This window comes from Manis pentadactyla, chromosome 4 (genome assembly GCF_030020395.1).
Source record: "Manis pentadactyla isolate mManPen7 chromosome 4, mManPen7.hap1, whole genome shotgun sequence".
Taxonomy (NCBI): domain Eukaryota; kingdom Metazoa; phylum Chordata; class Mammalia; order Pholidota; family Manidae; genus Manis; species Manis pentadactyla.
In genome coordinates, this window is record NC_080022.1 from 182,540,214 (window position 1) to 182,560,807 (window position 20,594).

At 48.9% G+C, this 20,594-nt stretch overlaps 1 protein-coding gene across 9 annotated transcripts in view; it reads right to left on the reverse strand.

Annotated features, from left to right (window-relative positions):
* SLC39A11 (solute carrier family 39 member 11) overlaps positions 1-20,594 on the reverse strand; it is a 382,305-nt gene that overhangs the window by 56,315 nt on the left and 305,396 nt on the right. For 6 of the 9 annotated variants that reach the window (XM_057501668.1, XM_057501667.1, XM_036900052.2 and 3 more), the window contains 2 exons: positions 8,290-8,487; positions 5,471-5,540 (listed from right to left, as the gene is read on the reverse strand). In XM_057501668.1, coding sequence (XP_057357651.1) covers positions 5,471-5,540; positions 8,290-8,487 — 268 coding nt within the window. The remainder of the gene's footprint in view (positions 1-5,470; positions 5,541-8,289; positions 8,488-20,594) is intronic. The other 3 variants (XM_057501669.1, XM_036900054.2, XM_036900053.2) reach the window with 1 other exon arrangement.

Genomic DNA, 20,594 nt, shown 5'->3' on the forward strand with positions numbered 1-20,594 from the left:
AGGACTACTTGATCTGACAGATGCACATATGTAATAGGTCTTATTCATACAGACACACTCATCATCTGCTTGGTGAAGACCAGGAATGTGTGCATTGCCATTTTTATTTCTAAATGGCTGCTTAGCTGAGTAATGACTGCTGTCTTAAATGACTATTACTATACCAACATATATATTATTTTTTAAACCAGGCAAAGTATATCTCACTTATGTTTCACTCTTTGATCTGGGAGACAAACATACACTTCAAACTTTATTTTGATGCCCCTATGTGTAACTTAATGAGCTATATGAAGTACAAGTGCAGGCTAATTATCAGGCATCTTTAACTAAGCATCTGGGTGTTGGTTAGCATTAGCTGGCTGGGCCACCCGGCAGGAAACATGTCCAGGTGTATCCTGGGGATGTGCTTTGTGGATTATCCACAGTGGCACCCCATGAAGTCTGCAGCCAGCCCCCTCTGCTACACTCAGCCTGGCCCAGACACCCATTGCACCTGCCGGCCAGGGCCTATTCATGGAGGACAAAGGCCTCCCTATGTGTGCTCCCTTGAAACTTAAATAGGAAGAGCTTTGTGAAGCAAAATGTTTAGGCATAAATAACCTTGCTCTCCCTGCTGGTTTGAATTATGCCTCCACTGAGCTAAGTGATCGCTGAGGGCATGTTTCCTCTCTGGAAAACATGTTCTTTGGAGATGATGACACTTCAGAAAGGAAAACCATTTAAACAGCAAATTCTCCCCAAGGACATGCAGGCTGCAGAATTTCTCTGTGGTAAAACCAAAATTGCTATGGGACCAGGTCAGAAAGAAGAAAGCTGCGTTTCCCTTGAACTACAAGCTGCCCTTTGCTGGTTGAGAGTCTTCATAGTTCAGGGGACACTGAATTCTGACTGAATACCCCAACCTAAGCTATCTAGTGAGAAAGCGGGGTCGGCTCAGCAAGAGGGTCTTGGGGAGGGCGCCATAGAGGTGGTGAAGTAATAGCATCTGAACACTAGATGGCAGCAGCCACACACACGTTAACTTGCTAGGAGCTTACGTCTTCCCTGGTCAGGGACTCAAGTGGGAACTGAAGACAGTGCATTCTTGGAGTATTTTATTTTTACCTTTCTCTTCTCCCATGGGAGGCTGCAATGCCATGTAGGTGAGAGGAGAGAAGTTCTTGTTTCCAAATGCATTATAAATGGGGCACAAGAGGAAGGTCATTAAAAAAGATAACTGCTGTCAGGGTGTTTGATCATGAATCTGGTCTAAATAAACAAACCATGGACTGTGCCCACTAAATTAGGGGTCTATGCACTTTTCAGTACAGGGACAGAGAGTAAACATTTTCAGCTTTCAACCTTAAGATTCTGTGGCAATTACACAACTCAGCCATCATAGCACATAAGGAGATACAGACAATATGTAAACAAATGCGTGTTGGCAGTCTTCTAATAAACTATTTCCAGAAACAGGGACTGGGCCACATTTGGCCCCATGGGCCACAGTTTGCTAACCCCTGCGTTAAATCAACATGAAACTCTACCTGGCCTGGCTAGCTTGGTTCCCACGCACTCCTGACACATGCAGGGTAACTTGGCTTTTCCCAAATCCATCAAACCCTTCCTTGCTGTGTGTCTCTTGAACTAGAACTCTCCCTTCTGCCTTGCACACGACAACAAAGTCAGTTGACAAACGCCACCAGTCGGAGCTGCATTTAGAACCTTTTTGTCCCTCCAATCCCTGGTCATCCCCTCCATGGTCACCACCTCACTCATCTCCATAGCTACTAAAACACACAGCTGTGGGCAGTCAGTCCACATCCGCTCGAGTGCTGAATTCTTCACACTGGTCCCTCTACCTGCTCCCCCAAATTATCCCACTGGAGCCAGGTCATTGCGTCCATCACCTCTTGGCTGTTGTCATCCCCTGCCTCAGAGTGGCCCATCTCTTGCTGAAAGATGCCCTTCTTTAGGCATCTGGCTTACTCTTCAAGAATGCTCCATGTGAATTTCATCTGCTGGCCCTGGAAATGCCCTGGGACCTTACCTGGGCACGCTCACAGCATTTCCTGCCATCATCGCCACCTGTCCCAGCCGACTGTCCCCACGCTCCTGGTGAAACACCACCCAGCCTATGAAGCCCCCCTGACAAGAGGGAAGCGCCTCATCCACTGGTTTCTTAGATGATTTGGTTTGTTCCCCTCCCTTGGAGCTTAGTCTGTGCTAATCTTACGGTGTCGATGTGTTTAACTGCCCACGAACAAACTATTGTGACTATTTTTTTTGTTGTTATTGATTTTCAATTATAGCGAATTGAGGTCAGAGAATGTGGTCTGGAGGGTATTGATCTGGAGGTATTCTGACTCTCTCGGGCACAGTACTCTAATCAATTCTGGGAAATGTTTTCAAAACACATGTGTACTTGAAAAGAATGTAGGTTTTCTAATTGCTGGGTTAGGGTTCTACATACATCCGTTACATCCGTTTTAGCCTTTTATCTGTTCTGTACCGTCAGGGGACTCGTACTTCTCCACCATGACTGAGGTTTTGCCTGATCTTCCTTGAAATTCTGACACTTTTTCTGAACCAAGTTGTGGCTTCTGTTGCTAGGTGCGTGCAAATGCAGGGTCATTCTGGCATCCGGCACTTGGCTTCTCTTTTCCATACGTACTGCCCTTTATTCTTTATATGGCTTTCTGCCTTGAAGTCTGTTTGTCTGCTACCAACACTGTAATACCTGCTTTCTTTTGATTCACCTTAGATCTTTTTCCATTTTTTTATTTTCAACCTTTCCACTTCATGCTTTACGTGGGCTACCTGTTAATTGCCTAGAACTGGAATTTTAAAATGCAAGCTCTATCTCTTCGATGTGTTTAATCTGTCAGATGACTTCACCTTCGCACACCTCCCCCCACATTAGTCTGTCTTTTTCCTTCTTGTCCCTCCCTCCCTACCTTCCTGCCACCCTCTAGTCCCCAGCCTCCCATAAAACTGTAAGCTAAGGGCAGAGAAAGCTAACCAGCCTCGCCTAGGGGCTGTTCTGCAAGTTACCACTCAAGGACAAGATGACAGGCACTTGGGAAGGAAGAACCCCAATCGCAGATTTGTGAGTGGGGAGAATGGGCTGTAGGGTGGGGTCTGCCTGAGGGCGAGCTTTGCTGGGGGGCTCCCTGCCCACACCAGCATACTTGGGACACAGTGGTGAGGGTGGCAGAACTCCCTACAGCCTGTGACAGGGAATGGGGGCAGAGTGGGAGGACAGAGGGACATGAAAACCCCCAATGACGCTTGTCTAGGAGAGGGTTTTCTGAGGCTGAAAATACTGAGACCTGCTGTCCCAGCCCATCCCAGGGACCTCTGAGTTTATGCATCTCAGAGAGGATGTTCGGTCAAGGGAAGAGAGGAACTGGGCTCGAAAGGTTTTGCTCTAATTTCTTCAGAAATATTTATAAGGACTAGCAGAAAGCGCAGGTGACAGAGTAGAGGGACATTGGGGTTGACATCTTGATGTCACAGGAGATGTGGTGCCGCCAGACAGCCTGGCCTGTGGGCTCATTATCTGGGGAGGGCTGTCACTTGCCAGCACAGACCTGTAGTGCATACAATCGCCGTGCTCTGGGAGGACCTGGCCTTTGAACGTGTACAGGGTCAGCCCCCTGGGCTCCTCAGCCCTGTGGACACTGCCGGGCTCTGACATTTCTCATAGTCTAAACAAAGCCAAGACCAAAATGGCCATGCTGAGGGACAGAGAGCCACCCTGCCCCCATACCCAGTGCTGGCAGCGCCGTTGGCAGAGCATTATGAACTGTAATCAGCCCTCGATCTGGGTGACATTTTTTACATCCTAAAGGCCCCTCCCATCTACCATCTCATTTGATTTCCACAACAGGCATCATGTAAACAGATGATGCCAGAAATAGGGCAAGGACATGACTTGGGAGTCTGACAGGTGGGAATAAGAAGGTGGGAACAGGGAAGATTGACCTAGAACATGTCAGCCTGCACCCTTGTTCAGGGCATCGTGGAGCAGACATGTCCCTTAACGGGGAGCCTTACAATTCAGTGACTGCGCCTAACATGCAAGCCCCAAGTCAGCTGGGGGAATAGAGGAAAGGAGGTGATGGAGCATGAAGGAGTCCCACGCAGATCCAGTAACCAGGAGGCTGGGAAGGGTCCTGTGAGAAATGAGCACCCACCAACCATGGTAAACAGACACAGGGTTGATCACTAAAGAAGGTGGTACCATTGCCTTAGCAGAAGAAAAGTAGGTTTTGAGATTGCACCAGGCAGAAGGGGTCAGAAACGAGTAGCCCCTGGGCCATCTCTTTGGCCTGGATTATGCTCTTAAAATGATCATGAATTCAAATGCTTTTGAGGTCCACTTCTGTTCTCAACTTTCCCAACTGTCTCCACCCGATTGTCTCCAGGCAATCTTGTGACCCTTCATCCCCTGAAGGCATCTGAGTTGGTGCCCTTGGATGCAAGGCTCCACTCTGCTCTCGTTGGGCCAGGAGGCTGTCCATGGTAGTCATGGATTTGTGGGCCTGGGTGGACCCTGTAGAGCTCATTGCCACAGTGCCTGAGGATAAGCGCCCCTGGTGGTCCCCAGGGCGCAGCCTTATCTAGACCCTGTTTAATTCAAGGGAGGAAGAATTGTCTATGGAAGTGACTGTCCGTGGAAGACGAGGGAAAATCAGAGTGACGGGCAGCTGGGCTGGGTCACCTGGGCGCCTGGCGGTGATGAGGAACCCTGGAGTGGGGGCAGGCTTTGCATGACAGCACAGGGTGACAGTAAGCTCAACTCTGCAAATGCTGAGTATGGGGACACTGTGGAACCTCTAAGTGGAGATGTCTGGAAGGTAGCTGGACTCAGAGGAGTTGTTTGGGAGAAAAATCTAGGCTGAAGATCAGCTTGGGCATCAGCAAATAGATGGAAAATAAAGTCATGGTGATGGAAAAGGTTCCCCCCAGAGAGCGCGCTAAGAAGAAAGCATCCCCTAGAGATAGATCGCTGGGCAATGCCAACATCTCAGAAAGGGAAAGGGCCATAGGACAAGAGGCCCCCAGAAGACACCCCAAAAGGACAGACGTGAGGAGGGGGAGCCAGGAGAGGGCAGCATCAAGAAAAAGGAAGTGAGGGCTTCAAAAAGGAGGGAGCAGTTGAAAGCACCAATGGTTGCCTTTGCTATGTTTTTCTTTTGGTCTTTAGCCTTTATACATTTACAGAGTTTGGAGGACAGCCTGCAATCATATCCATGTTATGCCTTCAAAGTGGTTCCCCACCAGATGGCTCATTTTAAAAATTTGACCTAAACCTGCCGCTTTGATGGGGCACCCCTCTCAGGCATGAGCTCACCTGTCCTCCTCACCACCCCCACCAGTCCTGGCCCTGAGTGGGGGTGCAGGCTGCTCATCCAGGGAACAAGCATTTCCAGAGCACCACAGGGTGCGGGGCCACGCTCTAGGGCGGTACCTGCTGGCTTACCTGGCACTCTCGAAGGTGGCAGATGCCGTCTTTCCTATAGCCCCAAATCCAACTCCAACAGCAAGACCCTCTGAAACAGACACAGAAAAGCAGGCTGAGTTAGGAACAATTTTCCAGTAGATTCATCACCATCTCTGTCTCCAGGAAGATCGCATTAGGTTTCCAGTAATAGAAAATCCACGTAACAGAATCTTAACCCAGGGGGTCAGCCAACGACGCTTCTGCATATTTTTGTATGGCTTGCAAGCTAAGAATGATTTTTACAGTTTTGAATAGTTGAAAAAAAAATCAAAGAAAGAATAATATTGCATGGTACATGAATATTATATAATTTTAGTGCCCATAAATAAAGTTTTACTGGCACGCAGCTGTGTTCATTTGTTGACAAATTGTTTATGGCTGGTTTTGTGCTACATTCAGCAGAGATGAGTAGATGTAATAGAGACTTATGGCCCAAAGACCTAAAATACTTACTATGTGGCCCTTTATAGTTTGATGACTGATTCCTGACCTAAAACACAGGGCTTTATTATTATTAGCTCATGCAACAAGAGGTCCACTGTTGATATGGTGGCCAATGATGTCATCACAGATATTTGAGGAGCCACCCTCAAATGGTAGAGATGGTTACAGTCCACTCTGAGATGGTGTGGCTATCGTCCAGCTTAAGCCTGAGGATAGGCAAGATGATTCTCTAAGTCCTTTCCAGGGGAACTCGTGAGCTTGCTGAATTCATCGACACTCTAACTGTGATCAAGTGTGGAAGGGCCATGCTGGTCTCCAGGTATCTGATGGGGAAGTAAGGGCTTGGAAAAGAAATGGAACTGACCCAGTGGCCTGGAACCACTGGGGTGGAAGTGTAACGTTAAGACACGTTCTGACGTCTACGGGAGAATTCAAAGATCCCTCTCAATCAAACAGGAAAGAACTATCAATATTGGTCAGAATCCAGATCAAGGGCCTTTGGGGCCAGGAGGAACTTATGTTATGAAGACAGAAGAGGACATGATCTACTGAGTGAGAATTTCTTCTTTTGGATTTCAGTGTCTCTTGGAACTGCCTGTTAGTCCTGCGTTCTGTTCAGTTGGAGAGGGCCCAGGGCCCGGGGGCTGTAACGACCCCAGGAGGCACCCGGGCCCAAGGGGGCTGCTTACACTTGTCCTGTGTTAGGGGCTAAGAGCTCAGCTTTCGCCCAGTCCAGTTCACCAGGAGACCACATGGGGTACGGGGGCCACAGACCTGGCTAAGGCATAAAGTGCTTCATCTTACCATTCATGCCTCAGTCTTCTGTGGGGACTTCACGGGGTGGCTGTGGCCGCTGGAGGCTGCTGGTTGAGAATTTGGGATTCTGATGTCCCACCAAGTGTCTGTCCATATTTCTCACAATGAGTGACCATGGGGTATAGCATCCCAGGACTTTAGAGGTGGAGGAGACACCAGAAATCGCCTGGCATGATCTTGGGCCACTGCCAGGCTCAGAGGCCGGGAATTACTAGGGTCTTTCCAGAATCGGACGGCAGCACCAAGGCTGCTGGGACCAGCCTCCCAGCACATATGACACACAGCAGAGGGGACTGCAGAGAAGGCCCTGAAACACTGCCTCCAGCAAGCTCTCAGCTCGAGTGGCCGGCCAGTTGGACACTGCCGGAGCAACCAAGCTTCTCGAAATCAAGGTTCTAAAAAGTTATCTATTTTTAGGGCTCCTGATGCCAATTCACAATAAAGACTTCATCATCTTTCCTCAGAGATGACCAGGTTCCACATGAGGCCTTGTGTTCAAGGTCTTCATCTCTCTGCGACCCTTCTCTTGAGAAATGGGGACCGGGTGGTCCTCTGTGCACCAGGCCCTGGGCTAGAAGCCTTACACATGAGCTAAGGTGGGAATCATTACCTGCGCTCTACAGATCGGACAGCAATGGTGCCGGGGAGCTGGTCTGAGAGCCCAGGCGGGCCCAGGCTCTTTGTTCTCCATGGTTCTCTTCCTTCTTTCTTGGAAATTTCCTCCAAGGGTGCAGAGTATGGAAGCCGCCTTCCAGGGAGGGGTTAGCCTGATGCCTCTGACTTCAGGAAGGGGGAGGGTTGCAGGCCAGGTGCTGGATGCGTTGGTGAGAGCTGATGTCAGGGTGGGTTGCGGCAGTTTATGCCTAAGGGTTGCAGACATGCCTTCCAGCAGCGGCGAGGAAGCCTCTCTTTGGGTAGCCCCTGGATCCCAGGGAGCTGCCCACACCCTTGGTCATGAGACTATAAAGTCCGAGGGCAGCTGAGATGCCTCCATCTGGCCAGGCTCCTACCTTTGGAGAGTCTGACATTTACAAACCTACCATTTTCAACCTTGTTTTGTACCAACACAGTCGGAACCACAACCCACTCGGTAACCGCGGGTCTCCAACACAAAAGAGCTTCATTAAGAACCCCTGGCCCACAGGGAGAGGTGTCAAAAGGTGGGAAGGACTAGGGTGTTTCTGACACCAGAGAGGCGCATCCCTTCTTTGGAAAAAATCTGCTTTTCTGAACTACAAGCAACAGCTGGTTGGCTCCTTTTGCTGAAGATTTTGCTCTCAGTAGTCATTTTAGTGTAAATGATAGTGCAGCCCAGAGCAACAGGACCTACATTAACTAGCAGACTAAGCCCTCCTAGTGATTCGGCATGCGGCTCGGCACTGACGGATATAAATGCTCACCAAAGCTCCGGGAGGTCGGCGGGGGGAGGACGCAGTTAAAGCATGAGGGAAAGCGCCTGCCCCAAGTGTCACACGCTGGGCAGGCAGAGGCTGGCCTTGAACCTCCGTTCCCACACACCCCCATCCCAGTTTGCTGACCTGGACTTGAAGCTTTCTCCCAGGCGTGGGTGGCCAGAGCTGGCATCTGAATCTCTATCCTGAAGAGGTTTGAAGCCAAGCAAACGCACAGTCCCCCTGCCCCTGCCGCCTGCCCTGTGTCATGGAGCCAGGGCTGGGGGACACGCTGGGGCCTTCTGGGATGGTTTGCAAGGGAGCAGGTCCTCCTTTTCAAAGCAGCTGCCCCGGGAAAGAGGAAGAAGAGGCAGTGGAGGAGACAATGCAATTGTTTCCGTGTCTAAACGTAGAGTAATACTTGAGAGGCAAACTAATGAGAAGCCAAGCCAAATTACACATAATTTGAAAAACTTATGAAAGAACATAAATAAGAGAATTAACACAGGTACTTATGATCGACAGAATGATAGAAGGAACCTGCTGGGTGGAAAAGGTGTCGAAGAAAAACGCCAACCAGAGCTCCCGCTGCAGGTGCTGCACCGAAAGTGCAAATTAGGAAGGTGATTAAGACAAGAAACCAAAGTGACTGGAATGCTATTAGTCAGCCGCCGCCCCTTTCACAGCTACTGCCATTAACTCTGGTGCAAAGAGGGAAAATGAGCGGCCAAACCCGGGTTTGTGATGCGGGCGGGGAGGCCAGCCTGAGGACACACTTGAGGAGATAAGCTCTGAAGCCGAGCCAGCCACCTCCAGTCTCCCCGGCTTGGAAGGTGGGGTGCCTGCCTCTCTCCATCTCCCCCTCCCTCCCAAATCTCTATCTCTCCGTATCCCCCATGGGGGACAAGAATAACAAAAAGGGCCTGTGTTTTTATTGAGATGGACCTGGGCTCAAATCCTGGTATACTATTTAAGGTTCTTGTAAAAATGCAAGTATGGTTGAGAAGCATGGGGTGGCCTTGGAGTGGCCCTCTGGCCAGATGACGCTGCCACATTAAACACGGGCTCAGTTCTAGAGCAAGTCTGAACATCCAGTGACACGTTCCCAGGTCCTAACAGGTTACTTGTTAAAAACAGAAATAAGCACCTTGGACATCTGCTGCTGGAGGAGATCGTGGGGACCGTGGGGCCATGTGCAAGGGGACATGCCCATCCCCAACAGCATCTGCAGCTTCTGAGGGTGCCAGGCGAGCTCTGCTTTGATTCCTCCTCCGCTCCTGCCCGTCTAGGCACTGTCACTAAGCCAGGAGATCGGTACCGTGCAAGGTGAGGGGCTGTGTCACATGAAACTCCCATAGGAGCTTCCTGCCCAGAAAGGCTTGCTTTCGGCTGCCAGGAGAGTCGACCTACCTGTCCTGGACACACCGTAGGCACACTGCTGCCTCCATGCCCGCTCTGATCTGGCAGCCTGGCTTAGACTTCTGGGGAGACTGGCCCACAATATGTTCACTCCACTGCCTGGCCCGGCTTTGGCTACAGATTTCTAGCAGGAAGGGAAACCAGTAAGGTGGGAACTCTGATCACATCATATGTTTACTAAACAAAATGTTGGTATAACCACCCAGGCATTGCTACAGCATCCCCGTGGAGCCTGGCAAAGGCCTTATAAAGGATGGAAATGATCGACTTAGTTCAACACACGTTTCTAATGTGGATTGCTAACCCTGCTATTCACATTGGGTAAGCTGGGTGTTGGGAAAGATGAAAAATAGAGGTGGCCCAGAGGAGCTGAATTGAGCTCAAATTCTCATCAATATCAATAAAGTCCTGTCTTAGAGTGTATTAAGAGATGCTGATCATGGAAGATACTCTCACACGGATCCCCCTTTAGTGAAAATAACCACTTCCTACTTAATGTTTCCAAGTATGCTTTTGGAGCATCTTCTGCTGTCTCCAGCCGGGCTCTGTTCACACACTGATGGACCCAGAAAACCGCTCCCCCAATCCCTGCTGCCTCCAGCTGCAGCACACAGCGGGGGATGAAGCATCTCCTCGCTGGTGTGAATGAGGACAGACTCCCGCAGCCCCATCTTTAAACAAGTGAAGGCATCCTGTCAAACAGCCACACGCAAGAGTCCATTTCAATCTGCTCTAGTTTTCAGCATGTAGGCAAAGATCAGTTCCCTGTGTTTCTACAGAGAAAAAGGGAGTGCAAGCCTTTGCTGGCACAGGAAACCCTGAGCCGTTCTAACCAGCAGGCCCTGCTCCGTGCCCAGACTCACCCCTGCAGCCACCCTCCTTCACCACGTGCCACTGTTGCCACACCCGGGTTTGCCCTCCAGCCAAAGGGCTCACTTACAGGTCCAGGGACAGACCAGGGCGGAGGGTCAGGAAGGGCAGCCTGGTCAGCTCCCCGAGCCTCTGTCCAGTCACCGGGAAGAGAGTCCTCACCCCCCTTCCAAGGACCCCAGCAGGCAGGGAAGCAATTGGTGGCTTGGATCTGACAAATCCATAGCATTAAGCGGACAAGGTTCTATTCTGGGGTGTAGAACTACACCTGGGGGTGTAGGAAGCACTGAAAACCAAAGAAGCTCAGCAAATATGGAGGGGCAGGACGAGGGAAGGACATTAGGGGGTCAAGAGTGTGGCCTGGAAGGAGCTGTTTCCCAAACAAGTACCTCCTGGGGTAAGTGGGCTCATCTGAGGCCGGGGCTGCAGACAGCGGCTCTAAGTGCTGGCCCAGCCCCAGTCCATGGGGAGGCACCCGGAGCCACCCTGCACCCTGGGGTCCCCACCCACAGTCACAGGGCTCTTTCTGCCTGGCCCTAGTCTGTCTGAGGCGACTGCTCCAGGGTCGGAGGGAGAGGGGAACGCTGGCCAAAGCCACCCCCATAGCTCCATCCCCGTGTCAGAGCTTCACAAACCCCTGGAGGGCAGTTGTAGCAAGAATTCAGCCAGAGGTCCCTCCTAGGTGGAAACATCTGCTGGGAGCGGGCACACACGCACGCACACAGTTAACAGCCCAGTGTCTCACCTGCTTCACGAAAAGGGCGCTCTTCTCCACAAAAGGACTGGGGACTCCTGGGGGAAGGCAGAGCCTGCTGACAGCTGGTGTCATCCATTCTGCGCTCCACGGGAACCAGCAGTCACACAGGACTTGCCCAGAGGATGTCGCAGCCCTTGGGAGGCGGACGGGTGCTGACCCCTGCTGCCCCTTCTCCAGATGCTGTATGAAGACGCACGGCAGTCTGGGGCCCAGGTGCCTTGTTAAAGGGAAAGGTACCCTGAGGCCAGCTGCCTGGACCCGCACCTGCCCTGCCCGTGGGCGCACCCGGCTGCATTCTGCATCACTAGCTCTGCATCACGCACCTGAGTTGGGGGCACCTCTGAGGGGGACATAGTCATGGTTTGGTCATTCACATGGACTTGAGGGCCTAAAGAAGTTGGGAAGAAAGGAGATTTCTTCACCTCTTTGGAGGACTTGAGAACAAAATTAGACTCTGGCAGTTGCTTAAGGATGCTGAGTAACCTAGGATGCAAGTCCATTTACCACTCTGCCTACCTGGTTCCCACCAAAGTATTTCTAAAAAAACAGGCAAGAAAAAGACGTTGCTGTCTCAGATCACTATTATGTTTTGCTACCTGGATGACAGGCACTATTACAATGCATGTATCTAAGTGGGGGGCAATTTTTTCCCACAGGGAGCTGCAGCATTTCACAGGAAGGTTAACAGAAGAGTAAAAAATAACTGCCTGGCCTTCTACAGCCCAGTTCGGTGACTGCCAGATGCCAGGTGATGGATGGCCTCGCGGGCTCCTCAGACTGGGCCCCATGCGGTCACAGCCATTATGTGTGAACCTGTCCTGGCCCTGGCAGACAGAGCACCTGGCCAGGGGGCCCAATTAGAGCTGGGATTTTTCAGCTATGCAAGGAAGGAAGGAGGCGATGCAGCCACAGATGGGAAGGTTAGGGGCTGTCATTATCCTGACTCTGCTGTCTCATGGAAGATGCTGGTCTCCAGGTGAGAATGGAGCTGGCAGGTGAAGAGAAGCAGCAACAGATAAAGCAAATTGGGTCCTAAAAGTGTTTGTGTCTACTTTTCATTTATCCCTGAAGACTGAAGCCTGACTGACCTCTGCCCTCCCTGTGGGTCTGTGAGATGCGCCAAAATCCTTTCACTAACCTGCTTGCTTCCTAAACCCCGTTCAGGTCTCACTGTGCAATTTGCAACCAAAAGACTCAATAATTCAGCCAAACTCTGTCCTAGGCACTATATGATGATTATCTAACTTAATCTAATTAAATCTAATTTCATTGCACAATTGATATTGTTGTATTTTCCAGAGGTGAACCACGGTTCAATTTCAAGCAACATGCCAAAGCCATACAGCTTAAAAGACATTCACCCACGTGTTCCTGCCATCTCGTAGCACATCACACTGACTTCTGTGCTTTTAAGATCATTAAGACCTCTCTTCATTAGGACCCAAACGGAATGGGGTCAATGCCCACAAGCGTATCCATTTGGACACCATCACGCTGCGAATTCTATCAAACAGCCATTAGGTGTTGGGCCCTGCGTAGGATACAGACGTGTGAGACATGGTTCCTATCTTTAAGCAGTTCACTGTCTAGAATATTATTTTGGGGGGGACATAAAATTAGAAACTTATTTCTCTGCTCAAAACGTTTAGAGAGATCTTAAGCACAGTGCTGAAATATCAGAAAATACGGGACTGGAGACAGAAGGGAGGCAAGGAGACTGGCTGGGAGATTGCTGCTCACAGGCTTGGCGTGAGGCCAGGTTAGAGCGGGGCATCGGCCCCCGAGCATCGCCAGGTGCTGGCTGGAACAATACTGGGATGAAGTCAGAGAAACTAGCATAATGGCATCACCTCAAAGAGGAGGCGCGCAAAGGGAACTGACTGGGCAACTGAGAAGACATTCAGTGGAGATGCTTTCTAGGCAGCTCCAAACGCACAGTAGCCTGGGAATGGGAGTATAAACTCACGGAGCCATGTGCATCTGGTAACACTGAGTGTGAAGACACTGTTCTGGGCGCGTTAGGTGGATTGTTTCAATTAGTCCTCTGAACAACACTGTGAGATCAGGACTGTTAGCCTGGTTAGGGATGTAGGAAATGGTCCCTGCAGCCCCGGGCTATCTTCTCTCCCACTTCCCTACATTGCCTCTGTGCAAATCCTCATTAGCTCTATTACCACTTCAGTGGCTATTATCTCTATATAGTTAAACATAATCTTGCAGTTTCACTCCTCCTAAGACTTTAGGCACATAAAAATGTTTCATTTATATTCTTATTTTGAACCTAAAAAAATGGTTATTTTAAATTACACTGCTTACTACTTTATAACCAAAGCCATATACCTACCCATGGAAGAAAGTTTAAAATGCTCAAGAAAATCTAAAGAGATAAATGTCCTCATCTCCACTCGCCCATCCCCAGCTCCACCCCTAAGAGGCAGAAAATAGTCTTTAACAGTTCTGACTTTGAATTCTCTGAGGGGTACCACTACAACTTTAAATCACATATTAATACATTTGCTTTTAAATTTATCACAGCCTTAATTTAGACAGTCTGTGGATTGCACTCATCAGCCTCACTCTGTTGAGTCTCCTTTGAAATGCTGACGCACGCAGCACACATTCTTCCTACCTCTGCTTTCTTTCCCCCTTTACTCTATCAAAGTCACAGCGTCTGATGCTATTCTGTAGACATATTTCCTCTAAGCTTTATTCTCAGGCCAACTCAAAAAAATGTAATCCAAATAAAAAGGCATTTTCCAATAATGGGGTGCTAACATATTCTCTATAAATCAAGTTGCCATATGAAGAGAAGGAAAAATAGTGTTGAGGCTTTGAACACTTCCGTTTTGAAGGTCTTTCTCCCTCCCTCCCTCCAACCTTCCTTCCTTCCCTTCCATCTTTTTCATGTTGTTGCTTTTAACTGCAGCAGATAGAAAATTTACCATCTCAACTGTTTTTAAGTGTATAGCTCGGGGGCATTAAGTTCATGCACCCCACTGGGCAGCCGTAACTGCTGTCCACCTCCAGAACTCTTCATTTGCAAAACTGAAACGCTCTACCCATTAAGTGGCTAACCTGCCATTTGCCACCCCCAGGCTCTGTTGACCACCATTCCACCCATCGCTATGGATCTGACCAGCCTACCTACCTCGAATAAGAGGACCCCCACGGCGTTTGTGACGCCACCTTTCTCATACATTATTCCCTCTGCGCCCCCCCTTCATTTCGTTAGAGGATCCCCTTTTAGCTCATGAGATGAGTGGGCGACCAACTTCTGGGTCCTTGCATATGCAAAATTAATTTTGATTTTGCTCTCTGACTTAAGAGTTTGGCCTCATAGAAGATTCTACATCCCAAATGACTTCTCCTGAGGCTTTTTCTGATATCCAGTGTTGCTGCTGAGAAGTCTGATGCTAATTTGATTCTCGATTCCTTATAGTCAAGGTGATTTTTCTTTTTTGGAAGCTCTCAAAATTTTCATCATTATTGTTTTTGGAGATTTGAAATCTCACCAAGATCTGCCTTAGTGGTTTGTTTTCTACTCATTCATACTACTCAGGATTAGGTGGGTCCTTTAAATCTGCAAGGGTGTGTTTTCTTCTTCAGCTGAGGAAAAAGTCCCCTGTACGTCCCCTCACATTTTATATCTTTGACCTTGAACTGGAGGATTTGTCTGTGAACTGGAGGATTGTTTTCTACTTAACCTCCCAGATGACCAGCTTGTTCTTCCAGAACATTCTTATCAGTCTACACATGGAACCTAAAAAATTTTTTTTGGCAATTACAGTATTAATCTGAGAAACTCTTTTTTTCTGACTGTTCCCTTTTCATTATAGTCAGTCATTACTGTTCTTCCAGAACATTTGTATCAGTCTGTCCATGTAACCTAAAAATTTTTTTGGCAATTACAGTATTAATTTTGAGGAATGCATTCTTATTTCCTGATTATTTGTTTTTCATTAGTCAGTTCCTGCTTTATGAGTATAATAAATATCCCTTTGAATTGGCTGAACATACTATTTAGGATTTTTATAATCTCTTTTGTGTCCTGGGTTACCTGGGTTTTCTCCAGGCAGGTTGTCCTATTGATTTTGGTCCTTCTTCTCCAGCCCCTGAATTTTCCTCAAATGCCTGGTGACCCTTAGCTTTGGGACAAACTCATACATGCAGAACCTAGACTATCAGGTGGCGAGACAGGCTCCCTTGGTTGTACAAAGCTATTCCCCCAACAGGCCTCTCTGACAAGCCTAAAATTTCATTTCATGAGGTTATTGCTTCAGCTGGGCAGTCGGGGCAGAGAAGATGAGGGGAGACCAAGAGAAGGGTGCAGGAATAATACCATTAAGTGGCATCAATTTTTAGATCACAACACTACTTACGGTGTTAAAATGATTTGATGATATGCTCTTCACACAGCTACTACCTGAGCAGAAACAGAAGGTGTGATGGGCAGCAGCCTGGAAGACGCTTGCCAGGAGGTGCAGAGTCTTACCGGGAACAGATCAACTCACACACACAGGGGTGCAGTGATGTTGTGAGTAGAGGGCAGTGTGTGCAGGTGTGCGCCCACACACACACAGGGATTCAGCCATGTGTGTACAGAAGGCAGTGTGTGGTCTGCACCCACACACACACAGACTCAGCCATGGTGCATACAGAGGGCAGTGCGTGCAGGTGTGTGCCCACACACACAGAGACTCAGCCATGTGTGTACAGAAGGCAGTGTGTGGTCTGTACCCACACAAACACAGACTCAGCCATGGTGCATACAGAGGGCAGTGCGTGCAGGTGTGTGCCCACACACACAGAGACTCAGTGATGTGTGTACAGAGGGCAGTGCATGCAGGTCTGTGCTCACACACACAGGGACTCAGCCACGTGCCTCTAAAGTTGCATCTGGTAGGTGACAGATCGTCAAACAAGCCTGGCTCTGCCTATAACTCCATTCAGAAGTCTGGCTTACCTAGAATCCACTTGAAACAACTACACGGAGAAAGGTCCAGGTTAGCAGTTCCCAAAGTGAATCTGGGAAGTACAAGGTCTGCTGCCTGTTAACAAGCATTTCAACAAAGTGCCTCTCAAATATATTTGACCCTAAACACATACCCCCCATATATATGTATATACATACATACATATATGTGCATGTTATCTATACATCAAATAGCTGCTGGGGTCACAGGTGAGAAATGAGGAAGGTCTTTCAACTTGTCTGGAAATAAGTTAAAGGAAACCTTTGCAAGCGAAGTGTTAATAAGGAGTCAGATGGAAGTCTGACTGCAAAGGGGTGAAGAAGGGTGAGGACGTCAGGAAGTGGGGGCAGGGCCGCAGTGCAGGGAGGCAGAGGCGGCAGAGAAGCAAGAGGGAAGGTCAGGCCAAAGCCATCAGGGCGAAGCCGTGGTATCTTTAAAACTAGCAAACGAAAGCAGGGAAGGCCAGTCAGTGCCCGGAAGAGCTGGGAGAATGGCCCTGGGTCTCATCAGGCACCAGCAACAGGTCAGGGACCACTGGCTGAACGAGGTGCCACACAGCAAAGGAGCGGTAAAGATAATCTTATACGTCGCTGCAAAGCTCTTGGCAAATTTAAAGTCCAGTGTAAATGTCAAATATTAATAAAATATGAACTCAGCCAGCAAGGGGCTCAGAACCCTGAGGCCATCTTTGAAAATTAATGTCAGATTTATCTAGGACACTCCTGAGACAGATGGGCAGGTGCTGGAGACCCCCAACCCCGGCCAGCCTCATCACCAGGCCCCGCCCACGGGCCATCCTCTCAGTCACACCACAGACTCTGCTCTTGTGCGTGGCGTGTGCGATCCCGCGTTTCTCTGAGGCAGATGCAGAGCAGACGTGGGCTATCTCTGGAAAGCAGGGAGGTAAGAGTTAGCCGATAGAGGAGGGGCTGCAGCAGACGTAGGTGACATTGACCCCAATGTGGGTCAATATTTTTAAAAGGTGGTTAAAATATAAAAGTTATTTGAGCCCCAAAGTGGATAAAACTAAAATTTCCAGGGTAAGAACACGTAAGACCTCATTTAAGGGCAGACAGGAGTCACATGACCAAATAAACGGTTAGTGATTCTCTACTAAAAAATAACCAAGAACAGATAAAAGTCTGGCTCATGAACCTCTGAAACAAATAAACAGGAGTAGCAATTAAGAGAAACCAGCATGGATCCATTCACAATGCATTTCAAACTAACTACGGAGTTCTTTTGACAGAAGTTTAACTGGTGATGCAGGGAAATGCAGAAGATCAAATAACTATAATGCATGTGGTTTTTGCATCTCATGATACCATAGGAACAAGACAAAAAATGCATCCTGGTGCAGGTAAACGCATTCAGAACTGGCTGAGTGAGCACCCTCAGCAGAGTAAATGACTGCACTTATGCAATCCACGGGGAGACAGAAGAGCTGAGCTACGGACTGGACCGTTGCTATTGTCCATTCAAGAACAACATCAACAACTTTAATGGAGACGTAAAAGGAAAAGCCGTGAGAACCCCAAACTGAGAATACCCATATATGCTCAATAGAAACAAGATAATAGGAATCTCAAAGGGTGGCAAGTGGGCTGAAACATTTAGCTCAGATTTGGCATTTAAGAATATTTTCTGAACTTAGGGATAAAGAACTGGCCAAGAGCAGGCAAAGATGGCTAGCTCTTGCTCCGTACAAGTATTCATTCCCTTGGAATCAGTTATCTGTGGATGCACTTGGAGCCCAGGGAATCTGGGCTGCCCTAAACAGAAATATTTTTGCAGAGGCAGAAAATGGAACCTCAGGGTCATCACAGTTGATAAGGGCACAGGAAATTCAAATGCTCGCTGTCTCCCTACCCTAAACTTGTACTACTCTGCTCCTGAGCAGAGGAAAGTTACAAGTCCTTGTCTCTGGTCTTTGCAGGCTGTGCTGGATGGTGGGCCAAGGTTACCTTGGTCTACGAGGTTCATGGTTTTAAAATGTTGAATGCCTTTAGGCAGGGCATGTCCTCTCCTGCTCCTGAAGGCTCCGGCACTCCCTAAATGCTCACACCTTTTCAGGCCCCTATTGGTTTACCTGCCTGACATCCACAGAACGCTGCTTGGAATGTGCCTCTGAAGTTGCGTCCAGTAGGTGACAGATTGTCAAACAAGCCTGGCTCTGCCTATAACTCCATTCAGAAGTCTGGCTCACCTAGAATCCACTTAAAACAACTATACAGAGAAAGGTCCAGGTTAGCAGATCCCAAAGTGAATCTGGGAAGTACAAGGTCTGCTGCCTATTAACAAGCATTTCAAGAAAGTGCCTCTCACGTATATTTGACCCTAAATACATATCCCCCATATATATGTATACACACACATACATATATGTGCATGTATCTACACATGCATATGTACATGCATGTAAACGTGTGTGTAGGTGGTAAGCAGATGTCTTTAATCCATATGCATACTTTGTGAATGTCTCAGAAAAGTATGGAGCATGCAAATGTCCAAATATCTTCGGCCATGAATCCTTTTTGTTTTTTTCTTGGCAGGTGCCATGATATATGAGTTTTGTGAAGCATCGTTCGACATATGCTGTTTAGAAAAGACATCAAGGAACACACTCTGCTTTCTGCAAAGAGGCGGTCATTGCTGTCGGAGCCTGTTGCTCTCTTCTGTTTATAAAGCTGGGTCCTGGGCTCCAGACAGAAAGACAGCTTTGGTTTCCCGTGGGACACTGAGCTGTCCCACGGCCACTAGCGGATCCATCACTAACCCTCCCACCGACGACATCCCATGCGCTTCCCTCAGTAGTGCCAAGTGAGAAAATGTGGGTGACTTGGCATCACTTTCGCCCCCTATCAGAAACAATTCAAAGGATGCCTTGAGATGTCAGAGGGGTTGACGGGATCAGCACAAGATGCAGCCTTTCATTTCACTGAGATTGGATATTTACGACCAAGGAAACCAGCAACTCAGCCCCCACCCCACAGCCATTTCAGCACCAGCTCTGCGGGCCACTCCAATCAGTGCCCTCACTCAGGGGCTGTGAACTCACACTACCTCCCCTCCCACTGGGGTCTCCCCAGTCTGCCTTCCAACCTGCCTCCTTCCAACTCTGGAAAATCCCAGAGTGCAATCTACAGCAAAGGCATGTGTCACCTTCCCATCTGACCGCTCCCTCAGCTAGCATCCCCTTCAATGGGCCCGACTGCCCCTTTATCACGCAGCTGTGTCATCAACAGCCACATTGCCACTTGTTTCCTGTCCTCTGTCCTGAGCTATGGAACAGTGCAAACTGTAGAGCGCCCCAGCTAGTCAATCCAATTATGCAAATTAAAACATGTTAACCCAGGCCTCCCAACTTTCTGCTCACACATCTCAGTTCAAGAGCTGAAACATGTCAAACCTTAGAAGCAATGAAAGCGGATGGTAATATCTTTTGAGCCCTTGCTATTTTTTAGCCCCTTTATTTCATAGTTTCAAACATAATCCTTCCAACCATCCTGGGATGGAGATATGATCAATGTCTGCACTTTAAAGATAAGAAAACTCCACCCTAGAGAGGCTAAGTAGCTTGCTCCAGGTCATTCAAGGCCTTGACCCCACGTCTGTGAAGCCCTTCCTCTCTGCTCCTTTCCACTTGTCTGTGAGCAGGAGTGGGTCCGGTCCAGGAGTCCCCACCTCACCACTCATCCCCAGGGAAAACAGATTTGTTGGCCGATTGCAATGTCTTTACAAGCGCTGTGTAATGTTCAGATCAAGAGGCCTCAGAGAACAAGGATGAAGCAAACAGAAGCAGGGCCACACTATTTCCGCAGAGAGGAGAAAAGAGCACAAGGGAATCTGCATCAGTCAGAGCTCCATTCTGGGGCAAGTTATGGACACCTGTGGACTGTGAGTGTAGGCCAGGCTTAGGAGAGTCTAGGATGTTCTAGAGATAAAGATTTGGCAAAGACTGGCCCTCCGATAAGGACCCAGGAGCCCGTGGACGTGCTGTTGGTGGGATTCCCCCAAAGGATGTCCCCTCAGACCCACGGCAGGCTCCCCCCACCAGCTCTCTCAAACACAACCCTCTTCTTCAACTATAGCCAGACAACTGGAGTGCCCAGGACTTTCCAGCCGCCCCATGTCTGACTGCAGACCATTCATGTTCATTACTGCTCCACGTGGCTCTTTGAGGGCCCAGCTAGACCGTTGCTTGTTTCGGATGAGGAAACAGGACTTGGCTTCCAGCAAATAAGCATTTGGTCTTCCTAGAGCTTCTCTCCCTAGACGGCAGGTTTTGGGGGCTGCCGAGGGGTGAGGCAGGGCCAGTCATACCTGAATCTCCAGGGACAGAGTCTGCTAAAGCCCACTCCCACATGACCTCAAAGTCACATCGGACTCTCCTGGGGCAGGGGTCCGGGGATGCACATGGTGAAGAGGCTCTC